This window comes from Lygodium microphyllum, chromosome 9, assembly GCF_053477565.2.
Source record: "Lygodium microphyllum isolate KBCC chromosome 9, Lygodium_microphyllum_v1.1.10, whole genome shotgun sequence".
Classification (NCBI taxonomy): domain Eukaryota; kingdom Viridiplantae; phylum Streptophyta; class Polypodiopsida; order Schizaeales; family Lygodiaceae; genus Lygodium; species Lygodium microphyllum.
In genome coordinates, this window is record NC_141143.1 from 153,210,930 (window position 1) to 153,234,988 (window position 24,059).

General features: G+C 44.0%; 1 protein-coding gene across 15 annotated transcripts in view; it reads right to left on the bottom strand.

The window, feature by feature from the left end:
• Positions 1-3,609: 3,609 nt before the first annotated feature.
• LOC148031731 (uncharacterized) overlaps positions 3,610-24,059 on the bottom strand; it is a 60,873-nt gene continuing 40,423 nt past the window's right edge. For 8 of the 15 annotated variants that reach the window (XM_087685332.1, XM_087685329.1, XM_087685331.1 and 5 more), the window contains one exon: positions 3,610-4,612. In XM_087685332.1, the coding sequence (XP_087541458.1) occupies positions 4,487-4,612 (126 nt within the window). In that variant the 3' untranslated portion in view covers positions 3,610-4,486. The other 7 variants (XM_087685333.1, XM_087685336.1, XM_087685324.1 and 4 more) reach the window with 7 other exon arrangements.

The window sequence follows — 24,059 nt, forward strand, 5'->3', positions numbered from 1 at the left end:
TATAAATGCGAGCATAGATAGTTGTGCTATGACTAGACTCATGATGAGAGCTACCCTATTGCTAACCACCTACAAGAGGACATGAATGATAGTCAGTTCACGAGGTGTGTTGAGAAACCCTTCACCCGCAGTTTGCGTTTTTACGTTTCTGCGTTTTGCATTTAGGATTTGTAGTCCCAAAAAGGGGCGCCATCCTAGACTGACAATGCCTATTTATAGGCCACTCTCTCATTCATTCCTTACGGCTGATTCATTTAGTCTGTCACCTCTTCTCTCCAACCTCTCCACCACCCTCACACCCCTTTAGGAGGACATTGCGGTTCCTGGTTCATGGCTGTCTTCATCATCTTCCTTGTGCTACGGCATCCTTGTTTCCTTGTATCACATTCACTCCATGATTCAAAACTTCATTATTCCGTTCATCAGAGTTTCGTCTCTCTTCTCTTCTCTTCTCCATGTTTGCCGAGTTCACTCCATGTTCCTCCCCTCAAATCCTACTGTCTCGCTGATACGTCATCTTTTGACATGGTATCAGAGCTAGATCTGCTCAAACAGTGGCAAAGATCCTCCATTCCAATGATGCAAAGACCGATGGTGGACTCGGCATCCACTTCTCTTCTTCTTCCACTGCATCAAATTCTCGTTTTTGCAGGTTACAGGTGTTTTCAGCTTGCTGCCCACACCCCTTTCGCGGAGAACATCGCAGTCTCAGCTGCCCCTTGCTGTCATCTACAATCTGGCGCCTGTTTCTAGTCTTCTACCCATAGTTTGCAGCTGTTTACAACAGAGTGACTATTGCTGATCACTCTCCATTCAGAAAACAATCTCATTTTTGCAGATTTCAAGTATTTCAGCTTGTTGCCCACACCACGGACGCGAAGGACATCACAATCCAAGCTAGCCATTGTTGTCTACAACAGTCTGGCGCCTGTTTCCAGCCTATCACACACTGTTCGGAGCTGATTTTAGCATGCTGACTGCTACTGCTGGTTTTCCTGCATTTTAAGTATCTCTCTCTCCCTATAGCCTGCATTTGCTGTTTTCTCTCTCCTACAGCCTGCGTTTTAAGTCTTTCTCTCTCCTCACCTACATTTTTAGTTTTTCTCTCTTCTCACTTGCATTTTTCTACTGGTTGGAACCTCTTGCTAGTAGCATCCTCCTCCCACTGGCAGCTCACTTCCAGCCCTTCCACTACCCTCTCACCCCTTGATGACCAAACTATTGGGTACTCCTACTATGGCACGAACGGTCATCCCATCGAAGCTTGCCGACTTCAACCTTTGCTCCCCACCCCCTCGGAGTATATGCGTCTTCCACGAGGCACTCCTTGTGCCACCTCTCCTTTCTGAGCCACAGAGATCGTTCTACATCAACTATCTATCAAAGTAATATGCTCAAGGCAATAAGACGCATCCAATGCACACTAAGTCATTTCGAGCACATGAAGGATCGATTGGCACTACAACCTCCTGGAGATCGTCGCAATGCCAATTGCAGTCTTCTCCCATCCATTTTCAAGTACAGTGGCTACCACGGTCCGCAATTCTGCAATTTGCTCCATCGAGAGACAGTGATTGTTTGATATCGTCTCCTCGTCAGTCCGCTCCTTTGAGAGACAGTGGCTCCTCGACTCTTTCCTCTTCTTTGGCTTCCCGGTAGCGATTGTTGCCCACTCATTGCTCAGCCTAAGCCCCACCCTTCACCCTTGCCTACTCAGGTTCGAGAGGCCACCTTTAGGCATTCTTCACCACCCTAGATACCTTCTTCGGCACAACTGGCAGCACTTCCTTCATCCTCAGACATTTCAGAGTCCGTGATCCATGAGTTTTTGGATCTTCCCTATTTACCTCAGAGGGGGATGATCTTTTTTTGCCCTCCAAGGGGGCATCTACATCTATTGCAACTTCAGAAGGGACTCCTATTCCTCCAATTTCAAAGGGGGTCCCCACCCACCGCTCAATCCTTCGCACACCCTGGTGGAGACCTTTTACCTTCTTCTTCTACCCTTGGATGGGGTGGCTTTCTTCCAGCAGTCATCTCACCTATTGATTCCCAGGATCTCGAAGATCTACTTAGATTGGGGCCTTGGGGGTTCAGCTGCGACTTGGTGATGAGGCCTTCATATTCCTTCTTGCATGGATGCACGGAGCTAGTGGCTTCTCTCCTGAGGTTGAGTTTCACGTTCTCCCATTCACTCTGTCTACTGTTCTTTACTGCAAGTTACCTTTCAGGTGGAAATCTTGGATCTTAAGGATCCTCTACATCTTCTTCCTCCTCTTCTTCTTGCCTTGGTCACTTGGTCAGCATGGAGCTAAATCCCGAGATTGAGTACGGGCATGTTAGCTGAAGCTGTCCATTGCTGTCTCCATCAGTTGGTGCCTGATTTCCAGCCCTCTTGACGTAGTTTGGAGCTGATTCCAGCCAGGTTACTACTGTTCCTGTGCAAACCTACTGTCGTATAGCCTACACATCATCACAGTTCTACTGCCTACGTTTTTAGTCTTTCTCTCATCTACTGCCTGCATTTCTAGTCTTTCTCTCTCCTCACTGTTGTCTACATGAGATCCAACTTCTCATTGTTGCGTTTGCTAGTGTTTGACATTCGGAGGCTACATTGCTGCGATTCAGGATCCATTCGGAGTAAGACACACTCCCCAACTCATTACCCCTGCCCTGATCCTTGAGATACAGGAGTTCGAGGTTCAGTATTCATTCACTGCATAGTGTGTTTGCTGCATGAGCATTGTATTATTCAGTAGTTATATCACTTCATTTATTTACTATGTTCATTGTCTCTGAGTTACGCTAACCCTAACAGTGTTCTTTTATCAGTCTGTGCTTTGTCGTATGATTTTCGTTTATGTTTCTATGTTAGGGCATTTCTTTACATAGTATCAGAGCCTAGTACTCTCTAAAAAACCTAGGCCTTTGATCTGAAAGCTCTACACAAGAAGTAAGAACTACAGTAGGCTCAAATTACTTCGAACACAACAACACTGATTCGGTCTCCAAAACAAACTATGTCGAGAACCGAGCGAGAGTAGGCCGATCAGCTTGCTCCACAAAGTTCCGACATGGTCGAAGACACTTTTGATTACATGGAAGAAAAGCTACGTAATCTGATCTTTAAATAATACAAACTAATCATAGCTTATAGACAAAAAAAGATTGAGGAGCTCAATCGAAGGATTGACCTTCAAGAAAAGCTTCTAAATGAAGGTATGCATGAATTTCTCTCTTCAAATGTTCCACGTAAATCTGATGATGCTGCAGGGCCGTCGAGACCTCCATCAGGGATGGGCCCCCCTCTTGGAGAACAAGACCCGGAGTATATTCCTTTCTTTTATCCTCTTTCATCCACTCCGTGGAGCCCCAAGAGGAACACCAAGGAAAAGGGAATTCTCTTGCAAGAAAATCTATCTTGTAACATCAACAAAGCTTGCTTATCATGTTTCATATGATCACAATGAAGAAAAGAACACCAGACACAACAAATCTTCATACAGCATCATGTAGATCTCCCACGGATTTGATAGAATCAACCATATTCTTCAATATCTTCATAAAATCCATCAATAGAACAAAGAAAACAAAGGAATACACCATCTTTGAATGGAAATACATCACATAGTATTCATCTTCAATATCTTCATAATCTTCTCTCTCAATCTCTCTTATACAATCACTCTGTTTGAGTAGAATTGGCTATCTCTGACTCTCTCTCTCTCTCTCCATCAATAATACATCATGTCCTCACTACAATCTCTCAAAATCACTCTCAATAATCCTTCTTAGGTCGTGGATACCCCTCCCAAGAGGTATGTCTGATATGAAGAGTCACCAAAGCCACTACAGTGTCCTTTCATAGCTCACTACTGTCACTTCACTCTAGTCTTCACTTGAGTCTTCAGCAGCTACTTCTTCCACTTCTTTCAGCTCTTTTGCACTTGTATTCACCTCTTTCCAAGGCTAGAAAACTTTCCCAAGCTACACTCTCATCCATCAGAACACATACAGAAGCATACAGAATAGTCACAGAATAGTACCAGAACAGCTACAGTACAGAATAGAACAGAACAGAGACAGAAGCTTTACAGAAGACCTACAGAAGGTTACAAAAGATCATCAAAACCACATAACTCATTCTCAAACCATTCCAAACTCTCACAAACCATTCAATAAGCTTTCACAATATCTCAATCTTCATCAATCAATACTCCATCCCTCCTTACAGAAGACAATCAGAACAAAACAAACCAAAACAGAGCGAAACAGAAGGTTTACAGAACCAATTAGAACCTATCAGAACATCACAGAACCACTAATAATCATCATGATCTTCCAAAACACAATCAATATCATCCAAAACACTCTCAAACCACTTCCAAATCAATCAATCATCTCATAAAATCAACCATTCAGCTCTCAAAAATAACAAAAATCAACCAAAAAACAAGTCATTTCAACACTCAACATATCCCCACACTTAATAAGGAAGCGTCCTCGCGACCCAAGAAGAAGGGAATACAAGTTCAGGGAAAAGCTCAACTTTGATCTTCAATATCTTTTCACAAAGAATCCATCCACTACGACCCCAACTTATAACCTGGTTCTGATATAAAAATACAAAGAAAGGAAAACCCTTTATACATTAACACCGCTTAGCAAACTAAAAATCACAACAAATTTGTAAAGAATATAAGAGTTTGCTTCTTCTTCATCAGCATCAACTTCAATTCTGCAACCACGACCCCATCACCACAATTCTCCAAAATGTAGCTCGTATACGAAATCCAATAGGAAACCACCACGTTCGTTTAACATAAATGAACTCACAACACAAACACTAAGACACAACACAACCATATGAATGACTCCTCCAAAAAGAGAGTTTTTCATTAAAAAGCATCCAGCATACATTGGAAAGGTATCAATGAAGATGATCCCTCTTAAAAGATTGATGTTGTCGGAAACGATCCATAGACAAGGATTCATCTACAAAGTTTTTAGGAGGATTTTGAAAAAATTGGAGACAGCACATCCTTTCTAACAGGACCAGGTATCTGCTAGGCAAACAAATGGCATGAAAATACAATATCTCCAACTGTTGAGAATCCATGTTTACATTGACATTCATGCACAACTTTGGAATAGGCTTGGAATCATTATGAGAGTGCCTATGCATATACGCCAAGTACCAAGCAAAGTGAGCAGTTAATCTCACTGAGGGATCTGCAGACTGTGAATACTGCTGGGCAAAATGAACATAGTTCTGATAAGCTTGACTGGAAGCTATCCATTCTCCTGGAATTACTGGCCAATTAATCTGAGGTCCTGTAAGGCAATCATCCGAACTCCATCCCCTTCTTCTGGAAATCTGATTATCAAACCCGTCACAGTCACTAACCAACTGAGGTGGTTGAGATATAGAAGTGTGAGGAGAGGGTAATGGAATAAGGGAAAGTGGATGAAGGGAGGGATAGGAAAAATCATAAAAGGAAGAAAAGGTTAAAGAAGGAGTTGCAGAAATTTGTAGGGAATCACTAAGGAACGGTGTTAACTGATAAATAGGAAATGTGGAGGGTACATTAATGGAGGGAGAAGGACAGGGCGGAGAAGGGGAAAATACCCTATCCTCAATAAAGGAACAGTAAGTGAAAATAGGAATTTGAGGGAAAGATGAAGGTTGGAAAAGAAGGGGTAAAATAGTGGTGGAATTAGATTGACAAATGGAAAAATATATAGCATAGCGGTGAGCCATTTGTTGGTAATAGAGGAGGGTAGGAGCAGAAGGTCCTAAGAGAGATCGTCGATGATAAGCATCAAAGAAGGTAGCATCAAATGGATTATGTTTTGAAAGATAGGCTAAGAGATCCATCCTCAGTTGATTAGTACTCTGGGCAGAGGTAGGAGCTGTGTTTTGTCTGTGATTTAGGACCACCGAATCAATCATGGAATGCCACGAATTATCATGACAATCAGCCACTTTGGAGGAATAACTCCGGAACATGTCAGCTATGCGCAACTCCAAATGGTTGACATACAAAACAGCCTGTAAGACCACATCCCCCACATACCATGCCATATCCACCTCATCTGGAATTAACAAGTCTCCTCGTAGATACATGTATGACATCAACATGGTATCTGGCGTGACAGAATCTTCAAACACCATTCTGACTACCTCTGTCAACAACTCAGCAGACCAAGCCCCACTCCATCCATCCTCTGGAAGAGGTAAATCCATCGTGGAAAGCTTCATATAGAAAACCAACTTCTGTAAGTGGTAGTGGACAAAGAAAGAATGGTCTGGGGAGACATATTCCTGAAACTGCTCAAAGGTAGACCATAACAAGTCCATTTTGGACTGCAATCTTTCCACTTTATCTTGGAATAGAGGGCACAAAGTAGCATGTCTCTGAAGAGCAGCCAAGTCCTGCTGTGAAAGAGAAGGAATCAATGGAACATGAGAGCTCGGAGGAATAGAGCGGGATTTTGCCAGTTGATCTTGCAACTGCTGGATTTGGGAGGCTTGGTTGGCCACTGTGTCATTAGCAATCTGTAAAGCTGAAAGTTTGTCATCTAAGATAGCTTGGAACTCCTGTGTTTCTCTGGACATCCTCTCCTTCTCCTCTGAAAGGCTAGTAACCTGTGATTGAGCCTCTATTAACTGGATCTTCAAAGAAGAGATCTCATCGCTTTGGGTGGCAACCAGTTGGGTTTGCTGTTCCATTTGCTTAAATAAATCTGCTAGGGTATCCTTAACAGAAGCTAACTCAGATGTTGCCTTATGCAACTGGTCCTTAGACTGCATGAGCTCTTCATAAAAAGACGCGTACAACTGTTGAACACAAGCTGTCACTGACAACTCAATGGAGCTTTGAATATCCTTACAGAGGAAAGGAATTGCATCTCCTGAAACTAGACTGTTCAGGGAGGGAACTGAGATCTCCAATGATCCTTCTCGATGTGCTCTGAACATGTTATTACAAGTGAGATACCTAGGGAGATCACTGCCAGAGGTAGCAGGGATAGATACTGAAGAAAGTACTGAAGGAGCTTTATCCGCTACCATCTTCAAGCGTTTGGGCTGTATGACCAGGGAAGGCGGAGAATCATCATCCTCGATGTCAATGGGTGCTGACTCATCTGAAGGTGGAGGAGGAGATACTGGATCTGATGAAGGAGGTGGAGGCACAGTCTTCTGTAGACCTGAATGGGTCAAGAAGGCAGATAAATATGATCCATATGTGACATTGGTAACATTATCCCTGGTGACTTTAACGAAATGTTGATCCATTTTAGTGAGGAGGTAAGTGCTTCAATCAATAGCAACTTCTTTCAAGTCCATCCTGGAAGCTGTGAAAAGCTCTTTGGACAAATACTGAAATTGCGTTTTGGCAGGCATAAACCTGTCCTGGAGAAACTGACAGATCGTCTTCCATACGGGATCAGTGATTATAGAAAAGGAAACTCCTGAAGAGTTAATCACCTTCTTAACATCCAGCATTTCCCTTGTCTGCTTTTGCAACAGCTTCAGAATCTCGTCATTAGAGAAAAGCTGACGAGTGGTCACAAAAGGTTCACCTTTTGAGAGAAGAGACAGAGCCTTCCCTAGGCTTCGCGGTGTCAAAGTCATAGAAATTCCCTGGACTAGTCCTATCTTCTTGCTGTAAGAGGCCAGAAACTCATCACATAACGACGAATCCTCTGGAAGCAGGGGAAAAGAAGTAGCCACAAAAGCAGCAAGTCCCGTCTTCGTGAGAGGCTCAAAAGTAAGTAGGGAAGAGTAATCCCTACTAACTAATGGGACGTACTGGATAGGGGGAGGAGTATGAGAAGGCGCCATTCAGATGGTTACACACACACCACAAACACAGACAATCAAGGAGAATGCCTGCAAAGCAACAGACAAAAACCAAGAATAAGAGAATAACCAAACAAGAAAACGTGACACGACCAACTAACCCCAAGCAAACCACATCCTAGAAAAAATTCGACATGACCTTGAGACATATGCGACCGAAAGCTTCATGCGATGCATCAGACAAACACCCTGAACCCCGTATCAGGCAAGAAAAGAAAAAAGCTGCATACCGTACCCGTAACCCCATCAAAGACAGTAAACCAAAACATCACCACATCCGACACATAGCAAGACTACATCGTTGATAAAACTCTAAGGACTGCGCATACCCATCCCACGAAACCGATTCATTAAAAAGGGAAATTAAGTGCAGTGAGGGGGGATTAATTTAATGAAGGGTTGATTTTAATAACTTATTAAGAATGTGTGAATTTTTATTAAGTGATAAACCTTAGCAAGAAAACGACGGTTCCTTATTATAAATTTCATTACCAATTATTAGGTGAAGCGGTGCATTAATTCGAATCCCGGACTTCGATACCCGACGGGGTCTCTAAATGCAAGTTCATTGATTACAAATTAAGCTGATGTGGAGCGTTTTTTTGCCAGCACGTGCTCATGTGACGGCTGGTTCATTTTAATTAAAAATTAAAGTGCCTCTGTAGCGCACATAGCGTGTGCTAAGTGAACGACTGGTTAATTGTAATTAAAAAGTAGGTGTATGTTGAGCGCAAATGTGCGTGGAAACTGTGGGTGAATAAAAAGTTTATTTTAAGAATTAATTTGTGATTAAGGGGGAAATGAAAATAAAGAAAGTACATAAAAGAAATACTTGGAAGGGGTGTGTATGTAATGCAGAAATGTGTACGGAAGAGTCCCCAAAAGAAGTGAATCCAAGAAAGGAAAAGTAAAGACCACTGACGAAACAAGAAAGACAACACCTTAGTGCATGGGTTGATTTGTTTTTTTGTTGGTTTGTTAATTTATTTGTAATTTGGGATTATGTATGGTTGGGTTTTGTTTGTGAGGCTATTATGTTTTGTGGATGTGTGTTTGTGTTTTTTTTTTTTAATGTAGTTTGTGTATTTTTTTTAAAAAAAAATAAGAATAAAAATAACAATAGAAAAATCAAGATATATAACACATGAATATGGAGGAAATATCCACAATGGAGTCTATGCAAATAAAATAGAGAGTGTTAAGAGAAATTTACGTTTGTTGGTTTGTTGGTTTGTTTGTTTTTTTAAAACAATAGGGGTACCACGTATCGTAATATTTTAAAATGAAAAATAAATGAAAAATGGTCAAGGGGAGTGAGGAAAATTTTGTATAATTTTTTAAAATTTTTTTAGAATGTTTTACAATTTTTAAATGATTTATCTACATTTGTTGGAAATTTAGGGAATAAATTAGGAAATATTTAATTTTCAGAAATTTTAGGGTTGGAAATTTCCAGCGAAAAAATTTCCAAAAATTAGCAAAAAGTGAAGGGAATTTTTAGAAATTTTTCTGAATTTTTATGATGTGAAAATTAATTTATAAATTAATTAAATCATGTAAATCATGTTAATCTGATAAGTAAGTTAGAAGTAAGTCAGTTAAGATTGGTTAGTCTGGGTAAGTCATGTTAGTCTAGCTAAGTCAAGTCAGGTTAGTCAGAAGGAATTAGGTTAGTCTGAGTTAGTCTAGGTAAGCTAGGTCAATTAAGGTAGTCTAGGGTCAGTTAGTCAATTTAGTTCGTTAGGCAAGTCCTAACTAACCAGGGGGAGACTAACTAACCTAGGGTTAGTTAGTGGGGGTGGAACTAACCTGAGTTAGGTTAGTCAGACTAACTACAGGTAGGTTAGTGAAAATCTAACCCTAGTTAGGTTAGTTACTAACTTAACCCTAGCTAGGTTAGTGGGATCGTAACCCTAGTTAGGTTAGTTGCTAACTACAATTAGGTAGGTTAATTGGAATGGGGTTAACTTAACTAAATGGGGGTTAATCCAACTAAAGTTGGGTTAGTTGAACTTAAGCGAGGTTAGTTTAACTAAAGCTAGGTTAGTTTTAACTAAACATAGATTAGTGTTAACTACGTGAGGTTAGTGGCTAACCTGGTAGGGAGGTGGTGGGGGAAGGAGGAGGAGAAGGAGGAGGGGGAGGAAGAAGAAGAGGGGAAGGTGGGTGGAGGAGGAGGTGGGGGCGGCGGATGGAGGAGGCTGCGCTAGAGGCGGCCGGTGAAGGCGCGGTCCAGGCGGCATTCCAGGCGGCGGGGCGCGTGCCAAGCAGCGTTCCAGGCGGCGGGGCACTGCAGAGGGACGACGGCCCACAGGGTGGTGACGGCGGGAGAAGGGGGAAAGAAGAGGGAGGAGGAGGGAAGAAAGAGAGACGCAGGGAAGGGAGAGGGAGAAGGTGGTTAGGGTGGGGAGGGAAGGTCGGGGAGAAAGAAGGGCGGGGAGGGGTGGGCAGGGGTAGGAGTGGGGGAAAATGGGCGGGGTGGGGATGGGCAGGGGTAGGGGTGGGGAAAAATAGGCGGGGTGGGGATGGGCAGGGGTAGGGGTGGGGAAAAATGGGCGGGGTGGGGTAGGGGGTGCCCAAGGAAAGGGACGCGTACCCCCGTCCCGCGCACGTGCGCGGGGCGAGGTTAAAAAAAAAATTTACCGTGACGGAATTGAAATAGCACCGGGATGACGATACGGGTCATGCGGACACGACCGGGGTGCGTGGAGATGCGTAAAATCGAAAAAGGGCGCGTTCACGCGCAAAACGGGCGCGCGAATACACGTAAAAATAAAGAAAAATTAATAACTCCCAATCCGTATGTCAAAACGAAATAGCGTAAAAACAAAAAGTGGGCAGGACGACAGGGGGAAAACAAGAAAAATATATGACAGGTTTCAGGAGAGGGAAATGGCAGTCACATGCAAAAAATCCAAAAAACGAACCAAAAAACGTAATGAAGAATTAATATCGAAAAATCCGTGCATCGGAATGAGGTGCAGAAAAAAGGAAAACTGTACAGAAAGATGTGGCCAACAATTCTATCACATCAAAACATAATTACGACGGAGATAATACGCATTCACGTGGGAAAAACCCAAAAAATAAACCCGAAAATGGGATCGAAAATTAATAGCAGATGAACCGTACACCAGAATGACATGCAGTACAAAGAAAAAATGTCCGCAGAAAGGAGTGGCACAAGGTTATCACGTTAAACCGCAATTCCGGTGGAAGTAGGAGGGGTTCACATGCAAAAAACTCCAAAAATACGCCCGAAAACGCATTTAAAAATTAATAAGTAAAAATCCAGAAGGCGAAAGAGGATGGAGGAAAAAGGAAAAAGATGGGAGAAGGCACAAGGGACACGGCTGTCAAATCAAATCGGAATTCCGATGCAAACAGGGCAGGTTCACATGGAAAAATGTCAAAAATATGCACGAAAAATGTCGTAAAAACCCGAAAAATTAATAATGGACAAACCGTGTGTCGGAATGACACGGAATAAAAAGGAAAAATGTCAGGGGGAAAGTGGTTGTCAGGGCTATGACGTCAGAGCATGGTTCGGAAGCAAGAAAAGCGCGTTCACATGGAAAACCGGCTAATTTGCACAAAATGCTTCAAAAATTTGCACAGGGGTAGGTAAAAAGGAAAAATGATCAGTTCAAAGGGAGGAATAGGGCTATAAGGTTGGATTTGGACGTCAGTGAACGTAGGATGCATTCACATAGTAGGACCTCAAAATCAAGAAATGAAGGAAAACTGCAAGTGAACAGTCCCAAGGGTGGGTGGAAAATGAATGGGTGGGTGGGAAAGGACCCCATAAGGGTAAAAGCAAGGCATGGCAACCTGCATGAGCAGGTTGAGGCATATGTAGAAGGGTATGCAATGTAGACGCGCAGGGACGCGTCCCCACACTTAAGACCATAATGGATAGGGTTATCCGAGCAACAGGGACCTAGGACCACGCCACAGACCATCCACTAACGTCCCCACACTTAAAACATGACCGTCACGAAGAAACCAAAGTGGGAGGGTTAGAAAAACTTTGCCCATTTCGTCAAGAAGCAAGGTTGAGTGTCGATGGCACGTCCAGTGTTGTTGTCGACTGCAGGAGGTACCAAGGCATCTTCTCGGCGCACGTCCTTCATGGCAGGGACCACGCGGCAGCACCCAGGGAAGTAGCTGATGGAAGTAATCACAGGAAATTTGTCGATGATGAGGGATATTGCACTCAACTCACAGTCACTCAAATGGAATGAAAGAACAGTCACTCACCCCATGACTAATATCACTCGAGGAATAAGGAGTGAAACCCATATCTCGTACCCGGTTGAGAAATCGACAAGGGGGAATGGTGCAGGAGTATGCTAGGGTGCACATTTGATGGTGCATTAGTGCGTCCAACCCGTCTGGCATAGGTGCAAGAAGGAAGGCAATGGAGCCTTATAGTGCAGTGGACAGAATAGGGTGATGTGTCTTGTGATGAGGGCAAAGACCCATCCCGTGGGTGCACAGGGAAACTGGAACATACCTGACTCCAAGTGTCGTAACGTCCCTCAATCTCACCTCTCTATAATTGAATGAAGACACTCCAGTCACACTCAACCCACCCTCTGTCTCACGCTCTGTTGATAGTTACAGAAGGGCAGCATTTTCCTGAAACCCATTGATGTAATCCTCACAGTCACTTGTGCAAAGATTGTATGCCTTGTGCGCATTTGATGGTGCAACGGTGCATCCCGCCCTGTGCTGACATACGGTGCGAGAAGGAAGGCCAGGGAGCCTTATAGTGCAATGCGCAGAACAAATTGTACTTTGTGCATTGAGACCCATCCCGTGCATGCAATACTTCATTCACAGTTCTCACCTCTCAGTTGATTGGAAGGGAAAAGACTGGTCTGTCGCCCCATCCTCTGTCTCACTCGTTGTTGATAGTTACAGAGGGCAACCATACTCACTTCCTCATCCGGTTAGGATGAAAGCTCACGTCACTCGATTGTTTGTCGATGAAGATCGCGTCATCAGTTATTGAAGAGGCATACCCAGGGAGGTAGCCATCAAATCGAATGTTGTGTTGGACAGGAACATATCGTCTGCTAGAGGATAGGTAGTCACTTTGCAGAGAGACCTAGGACACAGCGTACCAAGGGAGGCAGCTTCGGAATTGGATCCTAGGGATATCAATTAATGAATCCACTTTCTGGACTGCTGGGTGTTACCACCTTTTCCATAGCCAGCTTCTCGCCCAAGGGTGTTTACCACCTTTTCTTGGCATGAGGCCTGCTATGACAGGGAATTGCTTCCTTTTCTCTCATTACAGTTTTTTTTTTTCTTTTTCTTGTTTTCCCCTATTCCCGAGGGTGTTTCCACCTTTTCTCGAAGAATAAGTCGGCATGACAGGGACCTAAGTCATTTTCTCCCATGACCGATATGTATATTTTTCTTCTCTTTTTTTTCGAATTGAGCAAGGGAATAGTAGAAAGACCATTTGTCAAAACCAACCTTGCCACTGTCGCTGGTGGAAAATAGAGAATAAGAGATCAAGGCTGGAAGGGGGGTTTGAGGGGACAGAGGGTTGTGTCCACTTCATCAGAAGTGACTGAAGAACGGCTATCAGAAGTAGCATCATAAGAAATACAGTGCCGCGCCAATTAGGGAAAAGATCAAGTGTCCGTAATTGTCAAGATCCCCAAGGAGGGAAGTACTTCTTCAGGCGATATCCATTAATCAGAAAGGGATCATCACAGGCATCAACGGTCTGCACTTGGACAGAGCCATTAGGGTTGACGGCAAGTACCTTATAGGGGCCCATCCACCTCTGCTGGAGCTTGCCAGGAAACTTGCCAAATCGTGAATCATAGGCTAGGACCAAATCACCTTCTTTGAACTCCTTGTGCTTGATGAATCTATCATGGTAAGCCTTACGTCGAGCTTGCGTGGCTTCCATGCACTGTAGAGCCATCCTACGAATTTCGTCCAAACATTCCAAGTGCAGGAGACGGCGTTGCAGTGAATCATCGTCCCCCAAATACTCTTTGATAGCCACTCTCAAAGAGGGTAATTCCAGTTCAACAAGAAAAACAGCTTCTGTACCATATACCAGCTGGAAAGGTGTCTGTCCTGTTGCTGCTTTATGGGAGGTTCTGTACGCCCAGAGGGCCTCTGTAAGTTGATCGTCCCAATCACGACGATGTGTGGCAATCGTTCTTGTTTGAATCGAGCAGAGGATGCGATTGGTGACTTCGACTTGGCCGTTGGCTCTGGGGTAATAAGGAGTAGACTTGCGATGGCGGATCTTATACAACTCTGTCAACTCTTCCATGACTTTATTAAGGAAATGAGTGCCTCTGTCACTTACCAGCTCTAAAGGACTACCAAAACGGGTGATGATATTCTCATACATGAACAGGGCCACGCTGTTACCATCGTCCCGCTTTAGAGCTTTAGCTTCACACCACTTTGTAACATAATCCGTACATATGAGGATGTATCGGTTCTATTTCCTTCTGGTAGAAAGATCGATCGGACCTACGAAGTCGATGCCCCACTTCTCAAACGGCTTCAACGAAAGGATAGGTTGCAGTGGCATGGCACTTGTCTTTGTGGGTTTCCCCATTCTCTGACAAGTATCACATCTTTTACAGTAATCATAGGAATCTTTGTGAATTGTAGGCCACCAATATCCTGCTAGCAGAGCCTTCCTGGCTGTAGCTTCTCCTGCAAAGTGACCTCCACATGGCTCGTCATGGCAAGCCTTCAGAACAATCCCAATCTCATTTCCTGCAACACATCTTCGAAGCACTTCATCTTTGTCTTTCTTGTACAGTGCACCGCCTAGCAGGGTGTAGGGGGCTGATTCTAGCATAAGCTTCTTCTTTTCCCGACTAGAAGTACCAGGAGGGTACTGTTGGGTTGCCAGCAGATTGGCAATGTTTGCATACCAGGGAGTTACAGTTTCTACCAAGAATAGGGAAGCATCAGGGAGGTCTGGATCATCTTGCTCCTCGTCTGCAGTTTGTGGGATACGCGACAGATGATCAGCCAGAACATGGGAATGACCAGGCTTAGTAATCACCTCGAAGTCGAACTCCTGGAATAAAAGGAGTCATCTCATCATTCGTCCTTTCACATCTGCTTTGTTCATCAAGAAGGACAGGGCCTCATGATCCACATAAAATTTAAAGTGGGTGGATAGGAGGTAATGGCGAAACTTTTCCAAGGCAAACACCATTGCCAAGCACTCCAGCTCTGTCACTGTATAGTTCCGTTCCCTATCAGTGACTTTTCGGCTTGCGTAATAGATCGGTTGATCCAACTTCGAGGAGCCCTTTTGGCAGAGGACAGCACCTAAACCTTCAATTGATGCATCCGTGTGTACATGGAACTCTTTCGTCCAATCAGGAGGTTGCAGAATGGGTGCCTCAATCAGACACTGCTTCAGAGTGTGGAAGGCTTTGTCACATTCTTTTGTCCAAGTAAACTCTGCATCTTTCCTCAGAAGCTGGTGCAAGGAGGTTGCCTTTGTTGCAAAATGAGCTATGAACCTTCTGTAGTAACCCACATGGCCTAGGAATCCCCTCAACTGTTTAAGGTTGGTGGGTGCTGTCAGAGCTGCGATCTTTTCAATCTTTGCAGGGTCTGTTGATATCCCTTGTGCAGAGACAATGTGGCCCAACAGAACTCTAGAAGAGACCCCAAAGATGCATTTGTCGGGGTTAAGGGAAATCCCATACTCCCAGCATCGGTCAAAGCATTGTTACAGGTGTTCCCAGTGTTCACGGATCAAACTATAGACACAGAAGTCATCCAAATATACCTCAATAAAGTCGTGCAGCTGATTCTGAAATGCAGCCATCATGACTCGTTGGAAAGTAGCAGGGGCATTGCAGAGCCCAAATGACATCACTCGGTAAGCGTAGGTCCCCCATTCTATGGTGAAGGTTGTTTTGGATTAGTCTTCTTCTGCGATCTGCACTTGATTGTATCCACTGAATCCATCCAGAAGGGAATAAAGCTCATGTCCTGCCACTGTGTCCAACAGTTGGTCTGTGAAAGGGATAGGAAAGTGATCCTTCTTCGTCTTGGAATTGAGCTTTCGGAAATCCACACATATTCACAATTTGCCATTCTTCTTGGGTACAACCACGATGGGTGAAACCCATTCACTATTTGCCACTGGATAAATGAACTCGATTTCCAGAAGCTTCAGCAGCTCCGCTTTCACCAATGTGGAATAATTCGGGTTCATTCGCCTCTGTCGTTGCCGTACTGGCTTGGCATTAGGTTCCAAGTCAATATGATGCTGACATATTGTGGGATCAATCCCCTTTAGGTCTTTGTAGGACCATGCAAACACGTCCAAATTTTCTTTCAACAAGTTGTACAAGGTTGACAACTCCTCTTCTGGGAGACTGCTACCCACCTTCAAGTGGCGTTCAGTGCCTTCTGCATCCACAAAGGTTAACTGCCGTTCACCTTCTACTTCACGGATGAAGGTCCCACGGACTGTTTCTGGATACAGATCCGACTCCTTCAAGGGAGTGGTATCCTCTTCTGATGTCCCACTAGAACCAACTTCTTCTTCTGGTGGAGACTTAGGTTGCTCCTTAAGATGTTGGAATGGGATAAGAGCCATTTCAGGTTTGGTTTCAAAATTAATTACCTCTTGGCTTGAAGACTCCTCTTCTGAAGATGACCCATCCAAGAACGTTACATAACAGGGACTCTCGGATGCCTGTTGGGTTTGTGGGACTGGTGCTCATTGGCACGGTGCATCATCATCATCTTTCTTCGGCAAGGATGGGTTAGGACGGCATGAGCTACTGCTAAAAGACAGCTTGTTCTTCTTAATCCATTCCTTATAAAGGTTTTGCATATGAGAAGATCCATTTACTAGACCAAATGGTACCATCACCATTCTATCCCATAACATGAGCTCCTCTGTTTCTGATGCTTCTGGAACTTCTTCAAATGTATCCTCTTCAGGTGGGATAGACTCTTCCATTTCACTTTCATAATCTTCTTCGTCCATATCATATCCATCCTCTTCTGTCTCTGCTTCTGTTTCTGTTTCTGCTTCTGCTTCTGTCTCTACTTCTGTTTCTGTTTCTGCTTCTGCTTCTGCTTCTGTCTCTGCTTTTGTTTCTGCTTCTGCTTCTGCTTCTGTCTCTTCTTCTGTAGGAGCTCTATAACAGAAGAACAGATTCTCTGTTTCCTCTTCTGCCTCTGTCTCTGTTATGGCCATGTAACAGGGGGAGCAGTACATCCATGCTTCTATCTCACTGTCAGAAGTGATTTCAGAAGTCATTCCTGGTTCAGACAGGAAGTATTCACCCATTGATAATGGCTTTGCATCTTTTAGAAGTCGGCTTACAGTATCCACTGTTAAGGAACATACCACTGTTTTCTTGGGAAGGATCTATTTGACAGCATCTTCGTCTGCTGATGTTCCATCTGTAGCCTCATTAGGGGAGTCAAAAGATAATTCCAAGGAAGTGGATCCATGTCCTTTTTGAGAACCATAGAGCTTCATCACCACTTTGTTGGGACCTCGTCCCAAGGTCAAGGTTCCTTTGAACCAATCCGTCCTTGCTCTGGCTTCAAAAAGCCATGGTCTGCCCAGTAACAAAGGATAGAATGTACCATAAGAGTTTGGCTTCACCACCAGATAGGTTAGCCAATAATCTTTTCCAGCCACTGTAGTCTTCACATATGGGAGAATGCCCAAGGGCTTGATTCTACTCTGATCCGCCAGTCTGATGAGCCATTGGGTGGGTTGCACACCTTGTAGGCCTAGATCCTTCATTGTCACATCCGTCATAATGTTCATTGATGAGCCTCCATCAATCAGTGCATTTGCAATGAAGCAGCCTTCAATCCACACGCCAGTCTCTGGAGTACCCGGATCTAGGAAAGCATTAGCCACGTTCACTTCTTTTACAGGCTCTGGAGCCGTGTTGGACTTTGTTGCTGTTGAGGGAGCAATCCTTAAGCCACGTCTTCTTGTCAGTATACTTTTGAACCTTTTCCGGCAACTGGGAGACAACATCAATAATTGTCGGAATGTGAGATTTGGTCTAAAGGTATCTAGATCTCTGACCAGATCATATTCCTTAATAGGATCCACTGGCTTCTCTAACCGATTAGGGAATGGGGCAACACCCATTTTCATTCTCCCTCTTTCTTCCAACAGGGACATCATGGGAACTTCTTCTGCCACCTGTGGCACTTTCTCCTCTTCTGTCTCCTGGACCTCTAGTCCGGTCTCTGTAATTGTCTCTGTAACTCTCTGTGGCACTATAGTGCTCTGTACGGCACTGTTAGGCTCTGTTCTGTTCTGTTCTTCGGGTGGAAGATTGAACTTCACTGTTCTGGCAGGAGGGTTATTTTCTTTCTGGATAGGTGGTTCCTTCTGCTTTGCACGCGTGATGGCAGCAACTTCCAATTCCACCAAATTGGAGGTAGGCTCTTGGGCCTTGGCCGGACTATCAGTAGCACTGTTTTTCACTCGGGCTGGGCTTGGACAGTCTTTTGCAGTGTGGCCTTCTCCTTTGCATCGACTGCATAAGGGCTTGTAATCCACTGACCTTCGAGGATTTGGACAATTTGGTGAGATGTGTCCCTTTTCTCCACATCTATAACACTCCACTTCTGATCTCTAACCACCGCCAGACTGTCTTCCTCTGTAACTTTGAGAGGGAAATCTTCTGGGTCCGAAATTAGGACCAAACTCTCTAGGCTTGGGTCCAATATCTTGTGTTGTCGTTTTGGATTCCAACAAGTTAAATCTTGCATCTTCTTCCTTCCTTCTCCTATCATGCATCTCCTTCAGAGAGCAAATGTCCTCTGTATGGTTCTTCCGCAAACAGTAGGAACAGAAGGCCCCAGGAATAGTTGGTTTTCGTGTACATTCAGTGGCTAAATGGCCTGCTTGATGACACTTACCACACCAAGTATTTGACCACATAACATCTCTTCCTGCTCCTGCAACATTGGATATGCTGGCAGTATTCACTTTCAGCGTCTGTAGTTGTTCTGTAATCACATCCATCAACTCCTTTTTTATGTTGGCAACTGAGTTAGATAAGTAATCCTTCAAGCTTTCTCCTCCTGAGGCATTGGCAGGAGGGTTTTGAGGAGTCTCTATAATCACTGCATAAACCGGTTGGGCTGGTACAGAGGGGTCTCTATTCTGGTTCTGATTCAGAGCTCCTGTTTGAACTGTTGGCTGTTGGCTCCAGTTGGTAGGGTTCCACTGTTGCTGTTGATTTGGCATTGAGAAAATTGGTTGGGACCATTGTTGAGGTTGAACCACCATTTGAGGCATGGATTGTGGCCACTGTGGATTTGGTGCATTGTACTGTGATACTGGGGACATCTGTTGGTAAGGGTAGGGGACAGTCCTTGGAGCTGCATTTGGTGGGTACATCATTCCTGGCATCAGAGGAGGTAGGACTCCTCTTCCTGGATTCATCGCTAGTCTAGCTTCCACTTCATCGTATAGTCTTGCACCTTCTGTTGCAGCTTGCAGGGTGGCTGGTCTTTGCAGCTCCACAAATTTACGGACTTCTGGTTGTAATCCTCTGAGAAACACCCCCTTTTGAATGCCATCATCTAGATTATGGTTAGTCCATCTCTTCAGGATGAATTCCATTCGTGAGACATAGGCTTCTACTCTTTCTCCAGAGGATTGACTTAGGTTCATAAATTCCTCTCTCATCCGCTCTTCAAAACCTTCACGCCTGAATTTAGTGAGGAAGGCCAACTTTAGATCGTCCCATGTGCCAAAAGTTCCTGCTGCTTGTCTCTCATACCACTAAAACGCCGCACCCTTGAAAGTGGCGGGGAATATTGCCAACCAATGCTCAGGGGTTCTGGCATTGTTAGCCACACATGCTACCATAAACTCTGCTACATGAAGATCGGGGTCTTCATTGTACTCTCCCTTAAAAACTGGCAATGGGACTACATTCGCTGGCCTGTCATCAATATTTCCAGGACGGATCTGGCTTGGAAGTGGACCTCCAGCAGGAGAAGGAAGGGCTTGATGTGCCATTGGGACTTCTGTGATGAAGAGTTCCGCAAGGGCGTCAAAGGCGGCTTTTGATGCGAGCTCGTTCTCAGCTTTGATTTTTGCTTTCTCTCTTCTCACGTACCTCTGGACTCGTTCTAACGCTTGCCTCTTTATTGTGTCATTCATCAGGGGGTTGGCTCCACTCTGTTGTTAGTGCTCCACAGAGGGTTAACAGAAGGCTTCAGTCTCTGGAGGACTCTCTTGCCAACATTTCTTCTACCTCTTTCTTTTCAACGTCCCTGAATTCTACTTTCATTCCACTGCATAGAGGAAGGTATTCAATTCTGAAGGTGTCAAAATGCATACGTCTGAGCATTGTGGTGGTGCCATCATCATAGTAATGCCATCTTCTGATGGTCTCAACAGTGTATGTTGTGAAAAACACTCTGTCTACCAACTTCCAGTGGGTTGCTAATTGAACAGACAAAAGATTATCAGTACACCAAGCATCCCATGTATCTTGCTGTTGAGCATCCACAAACAAATTTCAACCCTTTTTCTTCTTGTCTTTGTGAACCTCTACAGACCAAGACTCCTGAAGCTTCTTCACAATCTCCCACTTGATGTTGTCTGGAAACTTTTCAATGAATGCCAAATCTTCCATGGATTGTCATTCTCTCTGTTTCTGCTCTTCAGTTTGTTCCCAAACAGTTTGCCACCAAGATGCAAGTTTCTGTTGCTTCAATAGGAAGAGGAAACTGCCCACCACATAGAGCATGCATCATGATGGTGATGTGTTTCCGCCATTGTGGAATGAACTTCTTGTGGAAGGTGGCTTTGATTATGAGAAATTCCAACTCTTCAGTGGAAGAAGGAACTTTACAAACATCCATTGAATTCTTCTCTTCTTGGCAATGCCATTTCCTTCATTTTCCACCTCTTCTGGTGCTTGTTGATGGCAAGTTTCCCCGACTACGCACCAAAAACATGGAGCCCCAAGAGGAACACCAAGGAAAAGGGAATTCTCTTGCAAGAAAATCTATCTTGTAACATCAACAAGCTTACTTATCATGTTTCATATGATCACAATGAAGAAAAGAACACCAGACACAACAAATCTTCATACAGCATCATGTAGATCTCCCACGGATTTGATAGAATCAACCATATTCTTCAATATCTTCATAAAATCCATCAATAGAACAAAGAAAGCAAAGGAATACACCATCTTTGAATGGAAATACATCACATAGTATTCATCTTCAATATCTTCATAATCTTCTCTCTCAATCTCTCTTATATAGTCACTCTGTTTGAGTAGAATTGGCTATCTCTGACTCTCTCTCTCTCTCTCTCCATCAATAATACATCAAGTCCTCACTACAATCTCTCAAAATCACTCTCAATAATCCTTCTTAGTTCGTGGATACCCCTTCCAAGAGATATGTCTGATATGAAGAGTCACCAGAGCCACTACAGTGTCCTTTCATAGCTCACTACTGTCACTTCACTCTAGTCTTCACTTGAGTCTTCAGCAGCTACTTCTTCCACTTCTTTCAGCTCTTTTGCACTTGTATTCACCTCTTTCCAAGGCTAGAAAACTTTCCCAAGCTACACTCTCATCCATCAGAACACATACAGAAGCATACAGAACAGTCACAGAATAGTACCAGAACAGCTACAGTACAGAATAAAACAGAACAAAACAGAGACAGAAGCTTTACAGAAGACCTACAGAAGGTTACAGAAGATCATCAAAACCACATAACTCATTCTCAAACCATTCCAAACTCTCACAAACCATTCAATAAGCTTTCACAATATCTCAATCTTCATCAATCAATACTCCATCCCTCCTTACAGAAGACAATCAGAACGAAACAGACCAAAACAGAGCGAAACAGAAGATTTACAGAACCAATCAGAACCTATCAGAACATCACAGAACCACTAATAATCATCATGATATTCCAAAACACAATCAATATCATCCAAAAAACTCTCAAATCACTTCCAAATCAATCAATCATCTCATAAAATCAACCAATCCAGCTCTCAAAAACAACAAAAATCAGCCAAAAAACAAGTCATTTCAACACTCAACACTCCGGTGCAAGGTACTTTAGATTCGTCTTTTGTTCCTTCTTCTTTTACCTCTTCTGCTTTGCAATATTATGGTAGAGATCATGTGGAAGAAAGAATCCAGTCTATTGACTGGAAAAAATGTCCACTTGAGGACCAATTCCTGTATGTTAACACACATCGTGGGGATTATAAGAAAAAGCCAGGTACCTCTTCTTCTACCCTTTCTTCTTTTCCGTCTACTTCACAAAATCAGAATGAATTTGGTGATCTTTTTTCTTCATTATATGGTGCATCATCTTCACATTTTCATTTCCAATCATTAAATGATAAAACATCTGCATCTCATACACCTCATTTTCGAAACCCACCCATCCCATCACATCCATGTGCTGCTTCTCCACTTCCATTCACACCATTCACTTTTCCATTTCAGACACCTTATATCGCACCGCACATCACACCGGGGGTTTATGGAAACATAGGCACATCCTTTAGGACCTCATCCTTACCTCTGCCAGGTGGTGTTCCACCTACTTCACACACACTTTTGGGATCATTGCAGCCTGGGTATCCCCCCCAATCTCTCCCAAGTGTGGATCAATTGACTCTACAATTTGTCTCCATGGCTTTACCTAGTGGACCTTCTTATCATACTGCTGTGCCCTAGCCTCACTTTGGTCCGGGCTTTCGTGTCAAAACGCCTCCACCTACACCGACACCTTATGGAAACATTCATGTTCTAGTATCTCTGCCTCGATTGTCACTCATTGGACACTCACAGCATACTTCTGCCTACCCTTCTTTTCCCCCTCCTCCTTCTTATCAGACACATCCACCTCCACCATCTTACCCTCCACAATCTTATCCCCCACATCCATCTTACCCTACCTACCCGACACCTCATGGTTCTAGCTCATCTTCTGTCGAGCATGCATTTAATGACAAGACTCATTTTAACGGATCAAACTTTGCTATTCGGTCGAACTTGATGAGACATGTCCTTGACTCCCAAAACCTATGGGATCTTGTGCAGGGGTTGGAACCCCAACCCGATCCCGCCTTGTTCCATACGAGGTTGTCTGCTCATGGAAGGCTAGGAATGCCTCTACTATTGTTGAGTTGATGCAGGGCTTAATGCCTGAGATTCATTCTCAACTTCAACATTTTGACTTAGTGTCAGAGCGATGGGCACACTTGACTAACCACTATGTGGCTCGGGATAGGACCCGTCGTATTAATCTTGACCATGAGCTTTAGCTTTTCAAAATCACTGACTGGGATGACGTGAAAGTCAAGTTGGCTAAGTATCGAGGTCTCCTCGCTGAATTCTCCACTACGGGGACTCCTAAGTCCTCTGACGATCACGTCACATTGTCCCTAAACAAACTCCCCAAGAAATACTTCAATTTTGTGGAAGGCATAGTTTCAAACCCTACCATGCCTACATTCTATGAATTTGAGTGACAGTTATTGCGTTACACACGGTTGTTGGATCAATTTCATGCAAATTCCTCTTCAAAGGGGGCTCTTGTTACTCATTCTCAGAAAGAGCAACCTCCACTCAAAATCAAAATCAAACTCAAAAGCAAAATCAATCCAGGGACTCACAAGGAACATCCCAATCCCTCAAACCTGGGTAGTAGAATGTACCTAAAAAAAATAGGTATTGTCAACATTGTCAAAAGGCTGGCTATTTTGACGACGAGTGTCAATCAAAGGCAAGAGGCATAGCACCAAAACCTAAGTCTCAGACCCCCGCCCCTCAGTCGCGCAACCCCCAACAAGGAAGGCAGCGTGATGGCAAGGGGTAGTTTAAAGGTCAGGCTCATACTGCCACTGCTCAACCATCTCAGCCGACAACATTCTCAACTCCAGAGGGCTTGTCTTACTGGTCTACAGAGGCCCACATCGTCTCCATAGAGACATCAAATGCGAGTCTCATCCACAGATGTGAGTTTCCTCCTCATGAGGTTACCGCAGAGGCCCACTCATCACAGTCGAGCACTTCAGCTCTTGTTTGGATTGTGGACAATGGAGGTACACATCATATGACTCCTTTAGCGGACATTTTCCATTCCTGAGCCCTGCAGCCGGACGGGTCTGCGTAGG